Raw genomic sequence first — 25,991 nt, 5'->3', positions numbered from 1 at the left:
GACAAAAGTCACAATTTTATAAGAAAACTTAAAAATGTTGGCAATATTATAATAACAATAATCAGAATTTTGCTTGGAAAAAGTAATCTTTTTACTCAAAAAATGTTTTCCAAAAACAAAATAAATTGGCAATTTTGCGATAAAAGTCTGAATTTTATATGACTAATGCCACCATTTTACAATAAAAAGTAATAATTTTACTTAAAGTAATAATTTTACAAGAAAATATTGCAATATTACAGAAACAGAAAAAATATGAGAAATTGTTCCCAATTTTATGAGATAAAAGTCGACACATTGTGAGAAAAAGACTGCTTTTAGTTATTACATTTTTGTTTGTAATTGGTTTCTAATCTTCATTATTTACTTCAAGTTATTACAAAATGTCTCTATATACATATGTATTTCTTTTTTTTTAAATACATTTTGGCCACCGAAAAAAGCCTACCTCTTTAGGACCGCCCTTTCTAGATATACAAAGATTTGTATTTACAACATTAATAATATATACATACTATGCAAGTATAAAAAAGCTTGTTGTGAAACATGAGTTGGACTTTCACAAGAAAAATGTCACAATTTCACAATAAAAACTTGAAATTTTGTCAGTATTATGATAAAAGTCGTCATTTTACTCAACGCAAGTCAAAATTTTACAAGAAAAACTGAACATTTGTGCAGTATTATTACAAAGTTGCAATTTTACTCAACAACAGTCACACCTTTACAAGAAAAGCTTAACATTTTGGCAATTTTATGAAAAGAGTCATAATTTTTACTTGACAAAAGTCACAATTTTATAAGAAAACTTAAAAATGTTGGCAATATTATAATAACAATAATCAGAATTTTGCTTGGAAAAAGTAATCTTTTTACTCAAAAAATGTTTTCCAAAAACAAAATAAATTGGCAATTTTGCGATAAGAGTCTGAATTTTATATGACAAATGCCACCATTTTACAATAAAAAGTAATAATTTTACATAAAAAAGTAATAATTTTACGAGAAAATATTGCAATATTACAGAAACAGAAAAAATATGAGAAATTGTTCCCAATTTTATGAGATAAAAGTCGACACATTGTGAGAAAAAGACTGCTTTTAGTTATTTTACTTTTGTTTGTAATTGGTTTCTAATCTTCATTATTTACTTCAAGTTATTACAATATGTTTATATATACATATTTATTTATTTTTTTTTTAAATTAATTTTGGCCACCGAAAAAAGCCTACCTCTTTAGGACCGCCCTTTCTAGATATATAAAGATTTGTATTTACAACATTAATAATATATACATACTATGCAAATATAAAAAAGCTTGGACTTTCACAAGAAAAAGGTCACTATTTCACAAGAATGTTGGCAGTATTATAATAAAAGTCATCATTTTACTCAACACAAGTCAAAATGTTGCAAGAAAAACTGAACATTTGTGCAATATTATGATAGAAGTTGGAATTTTACTCAATAACAGTCACAAAGCTTAAAATTTTGGCAATTCTATGAAAAGAGTCGTAATTTTATTTGACAAAAGTCACAATTTGATAAGAAAACTTAAACATTTTGGCAATATTATAATAACAATAATCTGAATTTTACTTGGCAAAAGTAATCATTTTACTAAAAAAATGTCACTGTTTTCCAAAAACAAAACAAAAATTGGCAATTTTGCGATAAAAGTCAGAATTTTATATGACAAATGCCACCATTTTGCAATAACAAGTAATAATTTTACATTAAAAAGTAATACTTTTATGAGAAAATATTGCAATATTACAGAAACAGAAAGAATATGAGAAATTGTTCCCAATTTTATGAGATAAAAGTCGACACATTGTGAGAAAAAGACTGCTTTTAGTTATTTTACTTTTGTTTGTAATTGGTTTTTAATCTTCATTATTTACTTCAAGTTATTACAATATGTTTCTATATACATATTTATTTCTTTTTTTTTTTTTTTAATTAATTTTGGCCACCGAATAAAGCCTACCTCTTTAGGACCGCCCTTTCTAGATATATAAAGATTTGTATTTACAACATTAATAATATATACATACTATGCAAATATAAAAAAGCTTGGACTTTCACAAGAAAAAGGTCACTATTTCACAAGAATGTTGGCAGTATTATAATAAAAGTCATCATTTTACTCAACACAAGTCAAAATGTTGCAAGAAAAACTGAACATTTGTGCAATATTATGATAGAAGTTGGAATTTTACTCAATAACAGTCACAAAGCTTAAAATTTTGGCAATTCTATGAAAAGAGTCGTAATTTTATTTGACAAAAGTCACAATTTGATAAGAAAACTTAAACATTTTGGCAATATTATAATAACAATAATCTGAATTTTACTTGGCAAAAGTAATCATTTTACTAAAAAAATGTCACTGTTTTCCAAAAACAAAACAAAAATTGGCAATTTTGCGATAAAAGTCAGAATTTTATATGACAAATGCCACCATTTTGCAATAACAAGTAATAATTTTACATTAAAAAGTAATACTTTTATGAGAAAATATTGCAATATTACAGAAACAGAAAGAATATGAGAAATTGTTCCCAATTTTATGAGATAAAAGTCGACACATTGTGAGAAAAAGACTGCTTTTAGTTATTTTACTTTTGTTTGTAATTGGTTTTTAATCTTCATTATTTACTTCAAGTTATTACAATATGTTTCTATATACATATTTATTTCTTTTTTTTTTTTTTTAATTAATTTTGGCCACCGAATAAAGCCTACCTCTTTAGGACCGCCCTTTCTAGATATATAAAGATTTGTATTTACAACATTAATAATATATACATACTATGCAAATATAAAAAAGCTTGGACTTTCACAAGAAAAAGGTCACTATTTCACAAGAATGTTGGCAGTATTATAATAAAAGTCATCATTTTACTCAACACAAGTCAAAATTTTGCAAGAAAAACTGAACATTTGTGCAATATTATGATAGAAGTTGGAATTTTACTCAATAACAGTCACAAAGCTTAAAATGTTGGCAATTCTATGAAAAGAGTCGTAATTTTATTCGACAAAAGTCACAATTTGATAAGAAAACTTAAAAATGTTGGCAATATTATAATAACAATAATCAGAATTTTACTTGGCAAAAGTAATCATTTTACTCAAAAAATGTCACTGTTTTCCAAAAACAAAACAAAAATTGGCAATTTTGCGATAAAAGTCAGAATTTTATATGACAAATGCCACCATTTTGCAATAAAAAGTAATAATTTTACGAGAAAATATTGCAATATTACAGAAACAGAAAGAATATGAGAAATTGTTCCCAATTTTATGAGATAAAAGTCGACACATTGTGAGAAAAAGACTGCTTTTAGTTATTTTACTTTTGTTTGTAATTGGTTTTTAATCTTCATTATTTACTTCAAGTTATTACAATATGTTTCTATATACATATTTATTTATTTTTTTTAATTTTTATTAATTTTGGCAACCGAAAAATGCCTACCTCTTTAGGACCACCCTTTCTAGATATATAAAGATTTGTATTTACAACATTAATAATATATACATACCATGCAAGTATAAAAAAGCTTGTTGTGAAACATGAGTTGGACTTTCACAAGAAAGATGTCACAATTTCACAATAAAAACTTAGAATTTTGTCAGTATTATGATAAAAGTCGTCATTTTACTCAACGCAAGTCAAAATTTTACAAGAAAAACTGAACATTTGTGCAGTATTATTACAAAAGTTGTAATTTTACTCAATAACAGTCGCACCTTTACAAGAAAAGCTTAACATTTTGGCAATTTTATGAAAAGAGTCATAATTTTTACTTGACAAAAGTCACAATTTTATAAGAAAACTTAAAAATGTTGGCAATATTATAATAACAATAATCAGAATTTTGCTTGGAAAAAGTCATCTTTTTACTCAAAAAATGTTTTCCAAAAACAAAATAAATTGGCAATTTTGCGATAAAAGTCTGAATTTTATATGACAAATGCCACCATTTTACAATAAAAAGTAATAATTTTACATAAAAAAGTAATAATTTTACGAGAAAATATAGCTATATTACAGAAACAGAAAAAATATGAGAAATTGTTCCCAATTTTATGAGATAAAAGTCGACACATTGTCAGAAAAAGACTGCTTTTAGTTATTAAATTTTTGTTTGTAATTGGTTTCTAATCTTCATTATTTACTTCAAGTTATTACAAAATGTCTCTATATACATATGTATTTCTTTTTTTTTAAATACATTTTGGCCACCGAAAAAAGCTTACCTCTTTAGGACCGCCCTTTCTAGATATACAAAGATTTGTATTTACAACATTAATAATATATACATACTATGCAAATATAAAAAAGCTTGGACTTTCACAAGAAAAAGGTCACTATTTCACAAGAATGTTGGCAGTATTATAATAAAAGTCATCATTTTACTCAACACAAGTCAAAATTTTGCAAGAAAAACTGAACATTTGTGCAATATTGTGATAGAAGTTGGAATTTTACTCAATAGCAGTCACAAAGCTTAAAATGTTGGCAATTCTATGAAAAGAGTCGTAATTTTATTCGACAAAAGTCACAATTTGATAAGAAAACTTAAAAATGTTGGCAATATTATAATAACAATAATCAGAATTTTACTTGGCAAAAGTAATCATTTTACTCAAAAAATGTCACTGTTTTCCAAAAACAAAACAAAAATTGGCAATTTTGCGATAAAAGTCAGAATTTTATATGACAAATGCCACCATTTTGCAATAAAAAGTAATAATTTTACGAGAAAATATTGCAATATTACAGAAACAGAAAGAATATGAGAAATTGTTCCCAATTTTATGAGATAAAAGTCGACACATTGTGAGAAAAAGACTGCTTTTAGTTATTTTACTTTTGTTTGTAATTGGGTTTTAATCTTCATTATTTACTTCAAGTTATTACAATATGTTTATATATACATATTTATTTCTTTTTTTTTTCTTTAATTATTTTTGGCCACCGAAAAATGCCTACCTCTTTAGGACCACCCTTTCTAGATATATAAAGATTTGTATTTACAACATTAATAATATATACATACTATGCAAGTATGAAAAAGCTTGTTGTGAAACATGAGTTGGACTTTCACAAGAAAAATGTCACAATTTCACAATAAAAACTTAGAATTTTGTCAGTATTATGATAAAAGTCGTCATTTTACTCAACGCAAGTCAAAATTTTACAAGAAAAACTGAACATTTGTGCAGTATTATTACAAAAGTTGTAATTTTACTCAATAACAGTCGCACCTTTACAAGAAAAGCTGAACATTTTGGCAATTTTATGAAAAGAGTCATAATTTTTACTTGACAAAAGTCACAATTTTATAAGAAAACTTAAAAATGTTGGCAATATTATAATAACAATAATCAGAATTTTGCTTGGAAAAAGTAATCTTTTTACTCAAAAAATGTTTTCCAAAAACAAAATAAATTGGCAATTTTGCGATAAAAGTCTGAATTTTATATGACTAATGCCACCATTTTTACAATAAAAAGTAATAATTTTACATAAAAAAGTAATAATTTTACAAGAAAATATTGCAATATTACAGAAACAGAAAAAATATGAGAAATTGTTCCCAATTTTATGAGATAAAAGTCGACACATTGTGAGAAAAAGACTGCTTTTAGTTATTCAATTTTTGTTTGTACTTGGTTTCTAATCTTCATTATTTACTTCAAGTTATTACAAAATGTCTCTATATACATATGTATTTCTTTTTTTTTAAATACATTTTGGCCACCGAAAAAAGCTTACCTCTTTAGGACCGCCCTTTCTAGATATACAAAGATTTGTATTTACAACATTAATAATATATACATACTATGCAAGTATAAAAAAGCTTGTTGTGAAACATGAGTTGGACTTTCACAAGAAAAATGTCACAATTTCACAATAAAAGCTTAGAATTTTGTCAGTATTATGATAAAAGTCGTCATTTTACTCAACGCAAGTCAAAATTTTACAAGAAAAACTGAACATTTGTGCAGTATTATTACAAAAGTTGTAATTTCACTCAATAACAGTCGCACCTTTACAAGAAAAGCTGAACATTTTGGCAATTTTATGAAAAGAGTCATAATTTTTACTTGACAAAAGTCACAATTTTATAAGAAAACTTAAAAATGTTGGCAATATTATAATAACAATAATCAGAATTTTGCTTGGAAAAAGTAATCTTTTTACTCAAAAAATGTTTTCCAAAAACAAAATAAATTGGCAATTTTGCGATAAAAGTCTGAATTTTATATGACAAATGCCACCATTTTACAATAAAAAGTAATAATTTTACATAAAAAAGTAATAATTTTACGAGAAAATATTGCAATATTACAGAAACAGAAAAAATATGAGAAATTGTTCCCAATTTTATGAGATAAAAGTCGACACATTGTGAGAAAAAGACTGCTTTTAGTTATTTTACTTTTGTTTGTAATTGGTTTCTAATCTTCATTATTTACTTCAAGTTATTACAATATGTTTATATATACATATTTATTTATTTTTTTTTTAAATTAATTTTGGCCACCGAAAAAAGCCTACCTCTTTAGGACCGCCCTTTCTAGATATATAAAGATTTGTATTTACAACATTAATAATATATACATACTATGCAAATATAAAAAAGCTTGGACTTTCACAAGAAAAAGGTCACTATTTCACAAGAATGTTGGCAGTATTATAATAAAAGTCATCATTTTACTCAACACAAGTCAAAATGTTGCAAGAAAAACTGAACATTTGTGCAATATTATGATAGAAGTTGGAATTTTACTCAATAACAGTCACAAAGCTTAAAATTTTGGCAATTCTATGAAAAGAGTCGTAATTTTATTTGACAAAAGTCACAATTTGATAAGAAAACTTAAACATTTTGGCAATATTATAATAACAATAATCTGAATTTTACTTGGCAAAAGTAATCATTTTACTAAAAAAATGTCACTGTTTTCCAAAAACAAAACAAAAATTGGCAATTTTGCGATAAAAGTCAGAATTTTATATGACAAATGCCACCATTTTGCAATAACAAGTAATAATTTTACATTAAAAAGTAATACTTTTATGAGAAAATATTGCAATATTACAGAAACAGAAAGAATATGAGAAATTGTTCCCAATTTTATGAGATAAAAGTCGACACATTGTGAGAAAAAGACTGCTTTTAGTTATTTTACTTTTGTTTGTAATTGGTTTTTAATCTTCATTATTTACTTCAAGTTATTACAATATGTTTCTATATACATATTTATTTCTTTTTTTTAATTTTTATTAATTTTGGCAACCGAAAAATGCCTACCTCTTTAGGACCGCCCTTTCTAGATATATAAAGATTTGTATTTACAACATTAATAATATATACATACTATGCAAATATAAAAAAGCTTGGACTTTCACAAGAAAAAGGTCACTATTTCACAAGAATGTTGGCAGTATTATAATAAAAGTCATAATTTTACTCAACACAAGTCAAAATTTTGCAAGAAAAACTGAACATTTGTGCAATATTATGATAGAAGTTGGAATTTTACTCAATAACAGTCACAAAGCTTAAAATGTTGGCAATTCTATGAAAAGAGTCGTAATTTTATTCGACAAAAGTCACAATTTGATAAGAAAACTTAAAAATGTTGGCAATATTATAATAACAATAATCAGAATTTTACTTGGCAAAAGTAATCATTTTACTCAAAAAATGTCACTGTTTTCCAAAAACAAAACAAAAATTGGCAATTTTGCGATAAAAGTCAGAATTTTATATGACAAATGCCACCATTTTGCAATAAAAAGTAATAATTTTACGAGAAAATATTGCAATATTACAGAAACAGAAAGAATATGAGAAATTGTTCCCAATTTTATGAGATAAAAGTCGACACATTGTGAGAAAAAGACTGCTTTTAGTTATTTTACTTTTGTTTGTAATTGGTTTTTAATCTTCATTATTTACTTCAAGTTATTACAATATGTTTCTATATACATATTTATTTATTTTTTTTAATTTTTATTAATTTTGGCAACCGAAAAATGCCTACCTCTTTAGGACCGCCCTTTCTAGATATATAAAGATTTGTATTTACAACATTAATAATATATACATACCATGCAAGTATAAAAAAGCTTGTTGTGAAACATGAGTTGGACTTTCACAAGAAAGATGTCACAATTTCACAATAAAAACTTAGAATTTTGTCAGTATTATGATAAAAGTCGTCATTTTACTCAACGCAAGTCAAAATTTTACAAGAAAAACTGAACATTTGTGCAGTATTATTACAAAAGTTGTAATTTTACTCAATAACAGTCGCTTAACATTTTGGCAATTTTATGAAAAGAGTCATAATTTTTACTTGACAAAAGTCACAATTTTATAAGAAAACTTAAAAATGTTGGCAATATTATAATAACAATAATCAGAATTTTGCTTGGAAAAAGTAATCTTTTTACTCAAAAAATGTTTTCCAAAAACAAAATAAATTGGCAATTTTGCGATAAAAGTCTGAATTTTATATGACTAATGCCACCATTTTTACAATAAAAAGTAATAATTTTACATAAAAAAGTAATAATTTTACGAGAAAATATTGCAATATTACAGAAACAGAAAAAATATGAGAAATGGTTCCCAATTTTATGAGATAAAAGTCGACACATTGTGAGAAAAAGACTGCTTTTAGTTATTACATTTTTGTTTGTAATTGGTTTCTAATCTTCATTATTTACTTCAAGTTATTACAAAATGTCTCTATATACATATGTAGTTCTTTTTTTTAAAATATATTTTGGCCACCGAAAAAAACCTACCTCTTTAGGACCGCCCTTTCTAGATATATAAAGATGTGTATTTACAACATTAATAATATATACATACTATGAAAGTATGAAAAAGCTTGTTGTGAAACATGAGTTGGACTTTCACAAGAAAAATGTCACAATTTCACAATAAAAACTTAGAATTTTGTCAGTATTATGATAAAAGTCGTCATTTTACTCAACGCAAGTCAAAATTTTACAAGAAAAACTGAACATTTGTGCAGTATTATTACAAAAGTTGTAATTTTACTCAATAACAGTCGCACCTTTACAAGAAAAGCTGAACATTTTGGCAATTTTATGAAAAGAGTCATAATTTTTACTTGACAAAAGTCACAATTTTATAAGAAAACTTAAAAATGTTGGCAATATTATAATAACAATAATCAGAATTTTGCTTGGAAAAAGTAATCTTTTTACTCAAAAAATGTTTTCCAAAAACAAAATAAATTGGCAATTTTGCGATAAAAGTCTGAATTTTATATGACTAATGCCACCATTTTTACAATAAAAAGTAATAATTTTACATAAAAAAGTAATAATTTTACAAGAAAATATTGCAATATTACAGAAACAGAAAAAATATGAGAAATTGTTCCCAATTTTATGAGATAAAAGTCGACACATTGTGAGAAAAAGACTGCTTTTAGTTATTCAATTTTTGTTTGTACTTGGTTTCTAATCTTCATTATTTACTTCAAGTTATTACAAAATGTCTCTATATACATATGTATTTCTTTTTTTTTAAATACATTTTGGCCACCGAAAAAAGCTTACCTCTTTAGGACCGCCCTTTCTAGATATACAAAGATTTGTATTTACAACATTAATAATATATACATACTATGCAAGTATAAAAAAGCTTGTTGTGAAACATGAGTTGGACTTTCACAAGAAAAATGTCACAATTTCACAATAAAAGCTTAGAATTTTGTCAGTATTATGATAAAAGTCGTCATTTTACTCAACGCAAGTCAAAATTTTACAAGAAAAACTGAACATTTGTGCAGTATTATTACAAAAGTTGTAATTTCACTCAATAACAGTCGCACCTTTACAAGAAAAGCTGAACATTTTGGCAATTTTATGAAAAGAGTCATAATTTTTACTTGACAAAAGTCACAATTTTATAAGAAAACTTAAAAATGTTGGCAATATTATAATAACAATAATCAGAATTTTGCTTGGAAAAAGTAATCTTTTTACTCAAAAAATGTTTTCCAAAAACAAAATAAATTGGCAATTTTGCGATAAAAGTCTGAATTTTATATGACAAATGCCACCATTTTACAATAAAAAGTAATAATTTTACATAAAAAAGTAATAATTTTACGAGAAAATATTGCAATATTACAGAAACAGAAAAAATATGAGAAATTGTTCCCAATTTTATGAGATAAAAGTCGACACATTGTGAGAAAAAGACTGCTTTTAGTTATTTTACTTTTGTTTGTAATTGGTTTCTAATCTTCATTATTTACTTCAAGTTATTACAATATGTTTATATATACATATTTATTTATTTTTTTTTTAAATTAATTTTGGCCACCGAAAAAAGCCTACCTCTTTAGGACCGCCCTTTCTAGATATATAAAGATTTGTATTTACAACATTAATAATATATACATACTATGCAAATATAAAAAAGCTTGGACTTTCACAAGAAAAAGGTCACTATTTCACAAGAATGTTGGCAGTATTATAATAAAAGTCATCATTTTACTCAACACAAGTCAAAATGTTGCAAGAAAAACTGAACATTTGTGCAATATTATGATAGAAGTTGGAATTTTACTCAATAACAGTCACAAAGCTTAAAATTTTGGCAATTCTATGAAAAGAGTCGTAATTTTATTTGACAAAAGTCACAATTTGATAAGAAAACTTAAACATTTTGGCAATATTATAATAACAATAATCTGAATTTTACTTGGCAAAAGTAATCATTTTACTAAAAAAATGTCACTGTTTTCCAAAAACAAAACAAAAATTGGCAATTTTGCGATAAAAGTCAGAATTTTATATGACAAATGCCACCATTTTGCAATAACAAGTAATAATTTTACATTAAAAAGTAATACTTTTATGAGAAAATATTGCAATATTACAGAAACAGAAAGAATATGAGAAATTGTTCCCAATTTTATGAGATAAAAGTCGACACATTGTGAGAAAAAGACTGCTTTTAGTTATTTTACTTTTGTTTGTAATTGGTTTTTAATCTTCATTATTTACTTCAAGTTATTACAATATGTTTCTATATACATATTTATTTCTTTTTTTTTTTTTTTAATTAATTTTGGCCACCGAATAAAGCCTACCTCTTTAGGACCGCCCTTTCTAGATATATAAAGATTTGTATTTACAACATTAATAATATATACATACTATGCAAATATAAAAAAGCTTGGACTTTCACAAGAAAAAGGTCACTATTTCACAAGAATGTTGGCAGTATTATAATAAAAGTCATCATTTTACTCAACACAAGTCAAAATGTTGCAAGAAAAACTGAACATTTGTGCAATATTATGATAGAAGTTGGAATTTTACTCAATAACAGTCACAAAGCTTAAAATTTTGGCAATTCTATGAAAAGAGTCGTAATTTTATTTGACAAAAGTCACAATTTGATAAGAAAACTTAAACATTTTGGCAATATTATAATAACAATAATCTGAATTTTACTTGGCAAAAGTAATCATTTTACTAAAAAAATGTCACTGTTTTCCAAAAACAAAACAAAAATTGGCAATTTTGCGATAAAAGTCAGAATTTTATATGACAAATGCCACCATTTTGCAATAACAAGTAATAATTTTACATTAAAAAGTAATACTTTTATGAGAAAATATTGCAATATTACAGAAACAGAAAGAATATGAGAAATTGTTCCCAATTTTATGAGATAAAAGTCGACACATTGTGAGAAAAAGACTGCTTTTAGTTATTTTACTTTTGTTTGTAATTGGTTTTTAATCTTCATTATTTACTTCAAGTTATTACAATATGTTTCTATATACATATTTATTTCTTTTTTTTTTTTTTTAATTAATTTTGGCCACCGAATAAAGCCTACCTCTTTAGGACCGCCCTTTCTAGATATATAAAGATTTGTATTTACAACATTAATAATATATACATACTATGCAAATATAAAAAAGCTTGGACTTTCACAAGAAAAAGGTCACTATTTCACAAGAATGTTGGCAGTATTATAATAAAAGTCATAATTTTACTCAACACAAGTCAAAATTTTGCAAGAAAAACTGAACATTTGTGCAATATTATGATAGAAGTTGGAATTTTACTCAATAACAGTCACAAAGCTTAAAATGTTGGCAATTCTATGAAAAGAGTCGTAATTTTATTCGACAAAAGTCACAATTTGATAAGAAAACTTAAAAATGTTGGCAATATTATAATAACAATAATCAGAATTTTACTTGGCAAAAGTAATCATTTTACTCAAAAAATGTCACTGTTTTCCAAAAACAAAACAAAAATTGGCAATTTTGCGATAAAAGTCAGAATTTTATATGACAAATGCCACCATTTTGCAATAAAAAGTAATAATTTTACGAGAAAATATTGCAATATTACAGAAACAGAAAGAATATGAGAAATTGTTCCCAATTTTATGAGATAAAAGTCGACACATTGTGAGAAAAAGACTGCTTTTAGTTATTTTACTTTTGTTTGTAATTGGGTTTTAATCTTCATTATTTACTTCAAGTTATTACAATATGTTTATATATACATATTTATTTCTTTTTTTTTTCTTTAATTATTTTTGGCCACCGAAAAAAGCTTACCTCTTTAGGACCGCCCTTTCTAGATATATAAAGATTTGTATTTACAACATTAATAATATATACATACTATGCAAGTATGAAAAAGCTTGTTGTGAAACATGAGTTGGACTTTCACAAGAAAAATGTCACAATTTCACAATAAAAACTTAGAATTTTGTCAGTATTATGATAAAAGTCGTCATTTTACTCAACGCAAGTCAAAATTTTACAAGAAAAACTGAACATTTGTGCAGTGTTATTACAAAAGTTGTAATTTTACTCAATAACAGTCGCACCTTTACAAGAAAAGCTTAACATTTTGGCAATTTTATGAAAAGAGTCATAATTTTTACTTGACAAAAGTCACAATTTTATAAGAAAACTTAAAAATGTTGGCAATATAATAACAATAATCAGAATTTTGCTTGGAAAAAGTAATCTTTTTACCCAAAAAATGTTTTCCAAAAACAAAATAAATTGGCAATTTTGCGATAAAAGTCTGAATTTTATATGACAAATGCCACCATTTTACAATAAAAAGTACTAATTTTACATAAAAAAGTAATAATTTTACGGGAAAATATTGCAATATTACAGAAACAGAAAACATATGAGAAATTGTTCCCAATTTTATGAGATAAAAGTCGACACATTGTGAGAAAAAGACTGCTTTTAGTTATTAAATTTTTGTTTGTAATTGGTTTCTAATCTTCATTATTTACTTCAAGTTATTACAAAATGTCTCTATATACATATGTATTTCTTTTTTTTTAAATACATTTTGGCCACCGAAAAAAGCTTACCTCTTTAGGACCGCCCTTTCTAGATATATAAAGATTTGTATTTACAACATTAATAATATATACATACTATGCAAATATAAAAAAGCTTGGACTTTCACAAGAAAAAGGTCACTATTTCACAAGAATGTTGGCAGTATTATAATAAAAGTCATCATTTTACTCAACACAAGTCAAAATGTTGCAAGAAAAACTGAACATTTGTGCAATATTATGATAGAAGTTGGAATTTTACTCAATAACAGTCACAAAGCTTAAAATTTTGGCAATTCTATGAAAAGAGTCGTAATTTTATTTGACAAAAGTCACAATTTGATAAGAAAACTTAAACATTTTGGCAATATTATAATAACAATAATCTGAATTTTACTTGGCAAAAGTAATAATTTTACTAAAAAAATGTCACTGTTTTCCAAAAACAAAACAAAAATTGGCAATTTTGCGATAAAAGTCAGAATTTTATATGACAAATGCCACCATTTTGCAATAACAAGTAATAATTTTACATTAAAAAGTAATACTTTTATGAGAAAATATTGCAATATTACAGAAACAGAAAGAATATGAGAAATTGTTCCCAATTTTATGAGATAAAAGTCGACACATTGTGAGAAAAAGACTGCTTTTAGTTATTTTACTTTTGTTTGTAATTGGTTTTTAATCTTCATTATTTACTTCAAGTTATTACAATATGTTTCTATATACATATTTATTTCTTTTTTTTTTTTTTTAATTAATTTTGGCCACCGAATAAAGCCTACCTCTTTAGGACCGCCCTTTCTAGATATATAAAGATTTGTATTTACAACATTAATAATATATACATACTATGCAAATATAAAAAAGCTTGGACTTTCACAAGAAAAAGGTCACTATTTCACAAGAATGTTGGCAGTATTATAATAAAAGTCATAATTTTACTCAACACAAGTCAAAATTTTGCAAGAAAAACTGAACATTTGTGCAATATTATGATAGAAGTTGGAATTTTACTCAATAGCAGTCACAAAGCTTAAAATGTTGGCAATTCTATGAAAAGAGTCGTAATTTTATTCGACAAAAGTCACAATTTGATAAGAAAACTTAAAAATGTTGGCAATATTATAATAACAATAATCAGAATTTTACTTGGCAAAAGTAATCATTTTACTCAAAAAATGTCACTGTTTTCCAAAAACAAAACAAAAATTGGCAATTTTGCGATAAAAGTCAGAATTTTATATGACAAATGCCACCATTTTGCAATAAAAAGTAATAATTTTACGAGAAAATATTGCAATATTACAGAAACAGAAAGAATATGAGAAATTGTTCCCAATTTTATGAGATAAAAGTCGACACATTGTGAGAAAAAGACTGCTTTTAGTTATTTTACTTTTGTTTGTAATTGGTTTTTAATCTTCATTATTTACTTCAAGTTATTACAATATGTTTCTATATACATATTTATTTATTTTTTTTAATTTTTATTAATTTTGGCAACCGAAAAATGCCTACCTCTTTAGGACCGCCCTTTCTAGATATATAAAGATTTGTATTTACAACATTAATAATATATACATACCATGCAAGTATAAAAAAGCTTGTTGTGAAACATGAGTTGGACTTTCACAAGAAAGATGTCACAATTTCACAATAAAAACTTAGAATTTTGTCAGTATTATGATAAAAGTCGTCATTTTACTCAACGCAAGTCAAAATTTTACAAGAAAAACTGAACATTTGTGCAGTATTATTACAAAAGTTGTAATTTTACTCAATAACAGTCGCACCTTTACAAGAAAAGCTTAACATTTTGGCAATTTTATGAAAAGAGTCATAATTTTTACTTGACAAAAGTCACAATTTTATAAGAAAACTTAAAAATGTTGGCAATATTATAATAACAATAATCAGAATTTTGCTTGGAAAAAGTCATCTTTTTACTCAAAAAATGTTTTCCAAAAACAAAATAAATTGGCAATTTTGCGATAAAAGTCTGAATTTTATATGACAAATGCCACCATTTTACAATAAAAAGTAATAATTTTACATAAAAAAGTAATAATTTTACGAGAAAATATAGCTATATTACAGAAACAGAAAAAATATGAGAAATTGTTCCCAATTTTATGAGATAAAAGTCGACACATTGTCAGAAAAAGACTGCTTTTAGTTATTAAATTTTTGTTTGTAATTGGTTTCTAATCTTCATTATTTACTTCAAGTTATTACAAAATGTCTCTATATACATATGTATTTCTTTTTTTTTAAATACATTTTGGCCACCGAAAAAAGCTTACCTCTTTAGGACCGCCCTTTCTAGATATACAAAGATTTGTATTTACAACATTAATAATATATACATACTATGCAAATATAAAAAAGCTTGGACTTTCACAAGAAAAAGGTCACTATTTCACAAGAATGTTGGCAGTATTATAATAAAAGTCATCATTTTACTCAACACAAGTCAAAATTTTGCAAGAAAAACTGAACATTTGTGCAATATTGTGATAGAAGTTGGAATTTTACTCAATAGCAGTCACAAAGCTTAAAATGTTGGCAATTCTATGAAAAGAGTCGTAATTTTATTCGACAAAAGTCACAATTTGATAAGAAAACTTAAAAATGTTGGCAATATTATAATAACAATAATCAGAATTTTACTTGGCAAAAGTAATCATTTTACTCAAAAAATGTCACTGTTTTCCAAAAACAAAACAAAAATTGGCAATTTTGCGATAAAAGTCAGAATTTTATATGACAAATGCCACCATTTTGCAATAAAAAGTAATAATTTTACGAGAAAATATTGCAATATTACAGAAACAGAAAGAATATGAGAAATTGTTCCCAATTTTATGAGATAAAAGTCGACACATTGTGAGAAAAAGACTGCTTTTAGTTATTTTACTTTTGTTTGTAATTGGGTTTTAATCTTCATTATTTACTTCAAGTTATTACAATATGTTTATATATACATATTTATTTCTTTTTTTTTTCTTTAATTATTTTTGGCCACCGAAAAATGCCTACCTCTTTAGGACCACCCTTTCTAGATATATAAAGATTTGTATTTACAACATTAATAATATATACATACTATGCAAGTATGAAAAAGCTTGTTGTGAAACATGAGTTGGACTTTCCCAAGAAAAATGTCACAATTTCACAATAAAAACTTAGAATTTTGTCAGTATTATGATAAAAGTCGTCATTTTACTCAACGCAAGTCAAAATTTTACAAGAAAAACTGAACATTTGTGCAGTGTTATTACAAAAGTTGTAATTTTACTCAATAACAGTCGCACCTTTACAAGAAAAGCTTAACATTTTGGCAATTTTATGAAAAGAGTCATAATTTTTACTTGACAAAAGTCACAATTTTATAAGAAAACTTAAAAATGTTGGCAATATAATAACAATAATCAGAATTTTGCTTGGAAAAAGTAATCTTTTTACCCAAAAAATGTTTTCCAAAAACAAAATAAATTGGCAATTTTGCGATAAAAGTCTGAATTTTATATGACAAATGCCACCATTTTACAATAAAAAGTACTAATTTTACATAAAAAAGTAATAATTTTACGGGAAAATATTGCAATATTACAGAAACAGAAAACATATGAGAAATTGTTCCCAATTTTATGAGATAAAAGTCGACACATTGTGAGAAAAAGACTGCTTTTAGTTATTAAATTTTTGTTTGTAATTGGTTTCTAATCTTCATTATTTACTTCAAGTTATTACAAAATGTCTCTATATACATATGTATTTCTTTTTTTTTAAATACATTTTGGCCACCGAAAAAAGCTTACCTCTTTAGGACCGCCCTTTCTAGATATACAAAGATTTGTATTTACAACATTAATAATATATACATACTACGCAAGTATAAAAAAGCTTGTTGTGAAACATGAGTTGGACTTTCACAAGAAAAATGTCACAATTTCACAATAAAAACTTAGAATTTTGTCAGTATTATGATAAAAGTCGTCATTTTACTCAACGCAAGTCAAAATTTTACAAGAAAAACTGAACATTTGTGCAGTATTATTACAAAAGTTGTAATTTTACTCAATAACAGTCGCTTAACATTTTGGCAATTTTATGAAAAGAGTCATAATTTTTACTTGACAAAAGTCACAATTTTATAAGAAAACTTAAAAATGTTGGCAATATTATAATAACAATAATCAGAATTTTGCTTGGAAAAAGTAATCTTTTTACTCAAAAAATGTTTTCCAAAAACAAAATAAATTGGCAATTTTGCGATAAAAGTCTGAATTTTATATGACTAATGCCACCATTTTTACAATAAAAAGTAATAATTTTACATAAAAAAGTAATAATTTTACGAGAAAATATTGCAATATTACAGAAACAGAAAAAATATGAGAAATGGTTCCCAATTTTATGAGATAAAAGTCGACACATTGTGAGAAAAAGACTGCTTTTAGTTATTACATTTTTGTTTGTAATTGGTTTCTAATCTTCATTATTTACTTCAAGTTATTACAAAATGTCTCTATATACATATGTAGTTCTTTTTTTTAAAATATATTTTGGCCACCGAAAAAAACCTACCTCTTTAGGACCGCCCTTTCTAGATATATAAAGATGTGTATTTACAACATTAATAATATATACATACTATGAAAGTATGAAAAAGCTTGTTGTGAAACATGAGTTGGACTTTCACAAGAAAAATGTCACAATTTCACAATAAAAACTTAGAATTTTGTCAGTATTATGATAAAAGTCGTCATTTTACTCAACGCAAGTCAAAATTTTACAAGAAAAACTGAACATTTGTGCAGTATTATTACAAAAGTTGTAATTTTACTCAATAACAGTCGCACCTTTACAAGAAAAGCTGAACATTTTGGCAATTTTATGAAAAGAGTCATAATTTTTACTTGACAAAAGTCACAATTTTATAAGAAAACTTAAAAATGTTGGCAATATTATAATAACAATAATCAGAATTTTGCTTGGAAAAAGTAATCTTTTTACTCAAAAAATGTTTTCCAAAAACAAAATAAATTGGCAATTTTGCGATAAAAGTCTGAATTTTATATGACTAATGCCACCATTTTTACAATAAAAAGTAATAATTTTACATAAAAAAGTAATAATTTTACAAGAAAATATTGCAATATTACAGAAACAGAAAAAATATGAGAAATTGTTCCCAATTTTATGAGATAAAAGTCGACACATTGTGAGAAAAAGACTGCTTTTAGTTATTCAATTTTTGTTTGTACTTGGTTTCTAATCTTCATTATTTACTTCAAGTTATTACAAAATGTCTCTATATACATATGTATTTCTTTTTTTTTAAATACATTTTGGCCACCGAAAAAAGCTTACCTCTTTAGGACCGCCCTTTCTAGATATACAAAGATTTGTATTTACAACATTAATAATATATACATACTACGCAAGTATAAAAAAGCTTGTTGTGAAACATGAGTTGGACTTTCACAAGAAAAATGTCACAATTTTACAATAAAAGCTTAGAATTTTGTCAGTATTATGATAAAAGTCGTCATTTTACTCAACGCAAGTCAAAATTTTACAAGAAAAACTGAACATTTGTGCAGTATTATTACAAAAGTTGTAATTTCACTCAATAACAGTCGCACCTTTACAAGAAAAGCTGAACATTTTGGCAATTTTATGAAAAGAGTCATAATTTTTACTTGACAAAAGTCACAATTTTATAAGAAAACTTAAAAATGTTGGCAATATTATAATAACAATAATCAGAATTTTGCTTGGAAAAAGTAATCTTTTTACTCAAAAAATGTTTTCCAAAAACAAAATAAATTGGCAATTTTGCGATAAAAGTCTGAATTTTATATGACAAATGCCACCATTTTACAATAAAAAGTAATAATTTTACATAAAAAAGTAATAATTTTACGAGAAAATATTGCAATATTACAGAAACAGAAAAAATATGAGAAATTGTTCCCAATTTTATGAGATAAAAGTCGACACATTGTGAGAAAAAGACTGCTTTTAGTTATTTTACTTTTGTTTGTAATTGGTTTCTAATCTTCATTATTTACTTCAAGTTATTACAATATGTTTATATATACATATTTATTTATTTTTTTTTTAAATTAATTTTGGCCACCGAAAAAAGCCTACCTCTTTAGGACCGCCCTTTCTAGATATATAAAGATTTGTATTTACAACATTAATAATATATACATACTATGCAAATATAAAAAAGCTTGGACTTTCACAAGAAAAAGGTCACTATTTCACAAGAATGTTGGCAGTATTATAATAAAAGTCATCATTTTACTCAACACAAGTCAAAATGTTGCAAGAAAAACTGAACATTTGTGCAATATTATGATAGAAGTTGGAATTTTACTCAATAACAGTCACAAAGCTTAAAATTTTGGCAATTCTATGAAAAGAGTCGTAATTTTATTTGACAAAAGTCACAATTGATAAGAAAACTTAAACATTTTGGCAATATTATAATAACAATAATCTGAATTTTACTTGGCAAAAGTAATCATTTTACTAAAAAAATGTCACTGTTTTCCAAAAACAAAACAAAAATTGGCAATTTTGCGATAAAAGTCAGAATTTTATATGACAAATGCCACCATTTTGCAATAACAAGTAATAATTTTACATTAAAAAGTAATACTTTTATGAGAAAATATTGCAATATTACAGAAACAGAAAGAATATGAGAAATTGTTCCCAATTTTATGAGATAAAAGTCGACACATTGTGAGAAAAAGACTGCTTTTAGTTATTTTACTTTTGTTTGTAATTGGTTTTTAATCTTCATTATTTACTTCAAGTTATTACAATATGTTTCTATATACATATTTATTTCTTTTTTTTTTTTTTAATTAATTTTGGCCACCGAATAAAGCCTACCTCTTTAGGACCGCCCTTTCTAGATATATAAAGATTTGTATTTACAACATTAATAATATATACATACTATGCAAATATAAAAAAGCTTGGACTTTCACAAGAAAAAGGTCACTATTTCACAAGAATGTTGCAGTATTATAATAAAAGTCATAATTTTACTCAACACAAGTCAAAATTTTGCAAGAAAAACTGAACATTTGTGCAATATTATGATAGAAGTTGGAATTTTACTCAATAACAGTCACAAAGCTTAAAATGTTGGCAATTCTATGAAAAGAGTCGTAATTTTATTTGACAAAAGTCACAATTTGATAAGAAAACTTAAAAATGTTGGCAATATTATAGTAACAATAATCAGAATTTTACTTGGCAAAAGTAATCATTTTACTCAAAAAATGTCACTGTTTTCCAAAAACAAAACAAAAATTGGCAATTTTGCGATAAAAGTCAGAATTTTATATGACAAATGCCACCATTTTGCAATAAAAAGTAATAATTTTACGAGAAAATATTGCAATATTACAGAAACAGAAAGAATATGAGAAATTGTTCCCAATTTTATGAGATAAAAGTCGACACATTGTGAGAAAAAGACTGCTTTTAGTTATTTTACTTTTGTTTGTAATTGGTTTTTAATCTTCATTATTTACTTCAAGTTATTACAATATGTTTCTATATACATATTTATTTATTTTTTTTAATTTTTATTAATTTTGGCAACCGAAAAATGCCTACCTCTTTAGGACCGCCCTTTCTAGATATATAAAGATTTGTATTTACAACATTAATAATATATACATACCATGCAAGTATAAAAAAGCTTGTTGTGAAACATGAGTTGGACTTTCACAAGAAAGATGTCACAATTTCACAATAAAAACTTAGAATTTTGTCAGTATTATGATAAAAGTCGTCATTTTACTCAACGCAAGTCAAAATTTTACAAGAAAAACTGAACATTTGTGCAGTATTATTACAAAAGTTGTAATTTTACTCAATAACAGTCGCACCTTTACAAGAAAAGCTTAACATTTTGGCAATTTTATGAAAAGAGTCATAATTTTTACTTGACAAAAGTCACAATTTTATAAGAAAACTTAAAAATGTTGGCAATATTATAATAACAATAATCAGAATTTTGCTTGGAAAAAGTCATCTTTTTACTCAAAAAATGTTTTCCAAAAACAAAATAAATTGGCAATTTTGCGATAAAAGTCTGAATTTTATATGACAAATGCCACCATTTTACAATAAAAAGTAATAATTTTACATAAAAAAGTAATAATTTTACGAGAAAATATAGCTATATTACAGAAACAGAAAAAATATGAGAAATTGTTCCCAATTTTATGAGATAAAAGTCGACACATTGTCAGAAAAAGACTGCTTTTAGTTATTACATTTTTGTTTGTAATTGGTTTCTAATCTTCATTATTTACTTCAAGTTATTACAAAATGTCTCTATATACATATGTATTTCTTTTTTTTTAAATACATTTTGGCCACCGAAAAAAGCTTACCTCTTTAGGACCACCCTTTCTAGATATACAAAGATTTGTATTTACAACATTAATAATATATACATACTATTCAAATATAAAAAAGCTTGGACTTTCACAAGAAAAAGGTCACTATTTCACAAGAATGTTGGCAGTATTATAATAAAAGTCATCATTTTACTCAACACAAGTCAAAATTTTGCAAGAAAAACTGAACATTTGTGCAATATTGTGATAGAAGTTGGAATTTTACTCAATAGCAGTCACAAAGCTTAAAATTTTGGCAATTCTATGAAAAGAGTCGTAATTTTATTCGACAAAAGTCACAATTTGATAAGAAAACTTAAAAATGTTGGCAATATTATAATAACAATAATCAGAATTTTACTTGGCAAAAGTAATCATTTTACTCAAAAAATGTCACTGTTTTCCAAAAACAAAACAAAAATTGGCAATTTTGCGATAAAAGTCAGAATTTTATATGACAAATGCCACCATTTTGCAATAAAAAGTAATAATTTTACGAGAAAATATTGCAATATTACAGAAACAGAAAGAATATGAGAAATTGTTCCAAATTTTATGAGATAAAAGTCGACACATTGTGAGAAAAAGCCCGCTTTTAGTTATTTTACTTTTGTTTGTAATTGGTTTTTAATCTTCATTATTTACTTCAAGTTATTACAATATGTTTCTATATACATATTTATTTATTTATTTATTTTTTTATTAATTTTGGCCACCGAAAAAAGCCTACCTCTTTAGGACCGCCCTTTCTAGATATATAAAGATTTGTATTTACAACATTAATAATATATACATACTATGCAAATATAAAAAAGCTTGGACTTTCACAAGAAAAAGGTCACTATTTCACAAGAATGTTGGCAGTATTATAATAAAAGTCATCATTTTACTCAACACAAGTCAAAATTTTGCAAGAAAAACTGAACATTTGTGCAATATTATGATAGACGTTGGAATTTTACTCAATAACAGTCACAAAGCTTAAAATTTTGGCAATTCTATGAAAAGAGTCGTAATTTCATTCGACGAAAGTCACAATTTGATAAGAAAACTTAAAAATGTTGGCAATATTATAATAACAATAATCAGAATTTTACTTGGCAAAAGTAATCATTTTACTTAAAAAATGTCACTGTTTTCCAAAAACAAAAACAAAAATTGGCAATTTTGCGATAAAAGTCAGAATTTTCTATGACAAATGCCACCATTTTGCAATAAAAAGTAATATTTTACGAGAAAATATTGCAATATTACAGAAACAGAAAGAATATGAGAAATTGTTCCCAATTTTATGAGATAAAAGTCGACACATTGTGAGAAAAAGACTGCTTTTAGTTATTTTACTTTTGTTTGTAATTGGTTTTTAATCTTCATTATTTACTTCAAGTTATTACAATATGTTTCTATATACATATTTATTTCTTTTTTTTTTTTTTAATTAATTTTGGCCACCGAAAAAACCCGAATGCAGCTGAGATAGGCTCCAGCGACCCTAGAAAGGGACAAGCGGTAGAAAATGGATGGATGCATGTTGGCAGTATTATAATAAAAGTCGTCATTTTACTCAACGCAAGTCAAAATTTGTGCAATATTATGATAGAAGTTGGAATTTTACTCAATAACAGTCGTAATTTTACAAGAAAAGCTTAACATTATGGCAATTCTATGAAAAGTCGTAATTTTACTCAACAAAAGTCACAATTATATAAGAAAACTTTAAAATGTTGGCAATATTAGACATAGTGAATTTGCAAACAGCTAAAATTATACACAAAGCAAACTACAATCTGCTACCCAAGAATATACAACAATTATTCTCAACAAAAAAGGAGAAATATAATCTTAGACAAAAAATGTAATTAAAAAATGTTTTAAGCACGCACTACACTTAAGACCTTCAGTATATCAGTATGTGGAATACAATTATGGAATGGATTAAGCAAAGAAATCAAACAATGTACTAATATGATCCACTTCAAGAAACTCTTCAAAATTAAAGTGTTTACAAAGTACAAAGAAGAAGAACCATGATAAACATTCTGATTTTTTTTCATCCATCCATTCATTTTCAAGATAATCTTACTTATCTCACCATATGAAATATAACTTACTTCACCAATTATTATTTATTCATTTATTTTTATTGTTATTACCTATGGAGTACATTGTGAATAAATTGAGAACAGGAAGTGAACAAAAGTTTTAGCAACTGCTATGTAAAGGAAAAGGGGTAGGATTAAATAAGCTCTGCTTCTTCCTACTCCTTTTAGAACATGTTGAATAGAGAAACTGGAAATTGTGATGTATCATGTTGTATGCATGCATGTTCCAAATAAACTCAAAGTCAATATTATAATAATAATAATCTGAATTTTACTTGGCAAAATTATGACAAATGTCATCATTTTACTCAAAATATTTCACTCTTTTCCAAAAACAAAAACAAACATTTGCAATTTTGCGATAAAAGTCAGAATTTGATATGACAAATGCCACCATTTTGCAATAAAAAGTAATAATTTTACATTAAAAAGTAATAATTTTACAAGAAGATATTGCAATATTACAGAAACAGAAAGAATACGAGAAATTGTTCCCAATTTTATAAGAATTTTTTTAAATTTTTTGTTTGTAATTGGTTTTTAAATCTTCATTATTTACTTCAAGTTATTACAATTTGTCTCTATATACATATTTAATTATAAAAAAATAAAAATAAAAATTGGGCCAAAGGGGGCGCATTTCAATTTCTTACACACACTTGTTATTTCATATGTTGACCAGAGGGGGAGCACTTCAAACTTTTTACACACACTTGTTATTTCATATGTTGACCAGAGGGGGAGCACTTTTAAAACCGACACACAGTCAATTTGAAAAATCCCTCCTTTTTGGGACCACCCTCATTTTGATAGATTTCACCACCAGGGGTGCAAATGAGACATTCTCTAATCTGATGCAATGGTTTTCCGTATTGGGACAATGATTTATGTCTTAACTTGTTCACCGGTCCTCATATGGACGGTAGTATTCCTTGCTGATGTCTCAAGAAGGGTAGAAATACAAGAACACACACACACACACACAAATCTCCACAACAGCTGGCTTATTAAAAAAAGTGTCTCCTGCAAGTGTTGCAATGAATGGAAGGATGTCACTCAGCCACCATGCACACATTGAATGCTGCACACACGATGCGTACGTTCTTTACGTCGTTTGTGTTTCCACGTAGGTGGGCAGCAGCAAAGTGTTTCTCAGATACTGGCAGGCAGACCAGCTCAACGACCGCTGCTACCAGCTTCATAAAAAGATCATCACCTGCCAGAAAGGTAATGTAGGAAATGATTCGTGTGTGTCTCATGGTGTGCTTGCCTGAGTAGTAAAAACAAGCATGTTTTATTTTAAACAAGTCCAAAATCATCTGTGTTTTAATGGACCCGCTTAAAATGTATCGAAACACCCAATGCAAACAGGTTTTAATATGTTTGTTTGTTTTAATATGCCCGGGACTTCAGTGCGTTTCTTTCCATGAACTCACCGCGAGAAAAAATAGCAATATTTAAAAATGAGGTCAAAACAAAGGGCCAAAATGTAACTTTGATGCTGGAATTCAAACAGTTGATTAGTGATGTGCCGATCAAGTGACGACTGATTAGTAATGGACAATTTTTTTGGAAAAGTACACGATCGCCGTTGCTGATTAGTGCTTTTCGGTCACATTTATTTATATTTAGTCCCCCTAGCTCAGGGGTCGGCAACCTTTACCACTCAAAGAGCCATTTTGGCAAGTTTCACAAATTAAAGAAAGTAATGGGAGCCACAAAAAAAATGTTAAATTTAAAATGAAAAACACCGCATACAAAGCTTAAACGCTTTGTGCTATGTTAACTAGGGGTCTCAGACACACGCACCGGCACGCACTTTAATGTGGAAATTTGATGTTAGTGCAGCCCGCGAGTTTTGAATGAATGGCGCTTGATAGCGTCATACTTGCCAACCCTCTCATTTTTCCCGGGAGACTCCCGAATATCAGAGCGTGATAACACTGCATTTGGCGCCCTCTATAGTCTGCCCTAACAGTGTACCTGCTCGACCACACGTAGAATGCAATTTCAGCTTGCTCAC

The 25,991-nt window shown here is 26.2% G+C and overlaps 1 protein-coding gene across 7 annotated transcripts in view; it reads left to right on the top strand.

The window, feature by feature from the left end:
- myo16 (myosin XVI) overlaps positions 1–25,991 on the top strand; it is a 375,845-nt gene that overhangs the window by 311,334 nt on the left and 38,520 nt on the right. For all 7 annotated transcript variants that reach the window (XM_062069026.1, XM_062069027.1, XM_062069029.1 and 4 more), the window contains one exon: positions 25,099–25,195. In XM_062069026.1, coding sequence (XP_061925010.1) covers positions 25,099–25,195 — 97 coding nt within the window. The remainder of the gene's footprint in view (positions 1–25,098; positions 25,196–25,991) is intronic.

This window comes from Entelurus aequoreus, linkage group LG14 (genome assembly GCF_033978785.1).
Source record: "Entelurus aequoreus isolate RoL-2023_Sb linkage group LG14, RoL_Eaeq_v1.1, whole genome shotgun sequence".
Classification (NCBI taxonomy): Eukaryota; Metazoa; Chordata; class Actinopteri; order Syngnathiformes; family Syngnathidae; genus Entelurus; species Entelurus aequoreus.
Note: the sequence above shows the minus strand (reverse complement) of the source record. Positions and strands in the feature narration are given on the sequence as shown.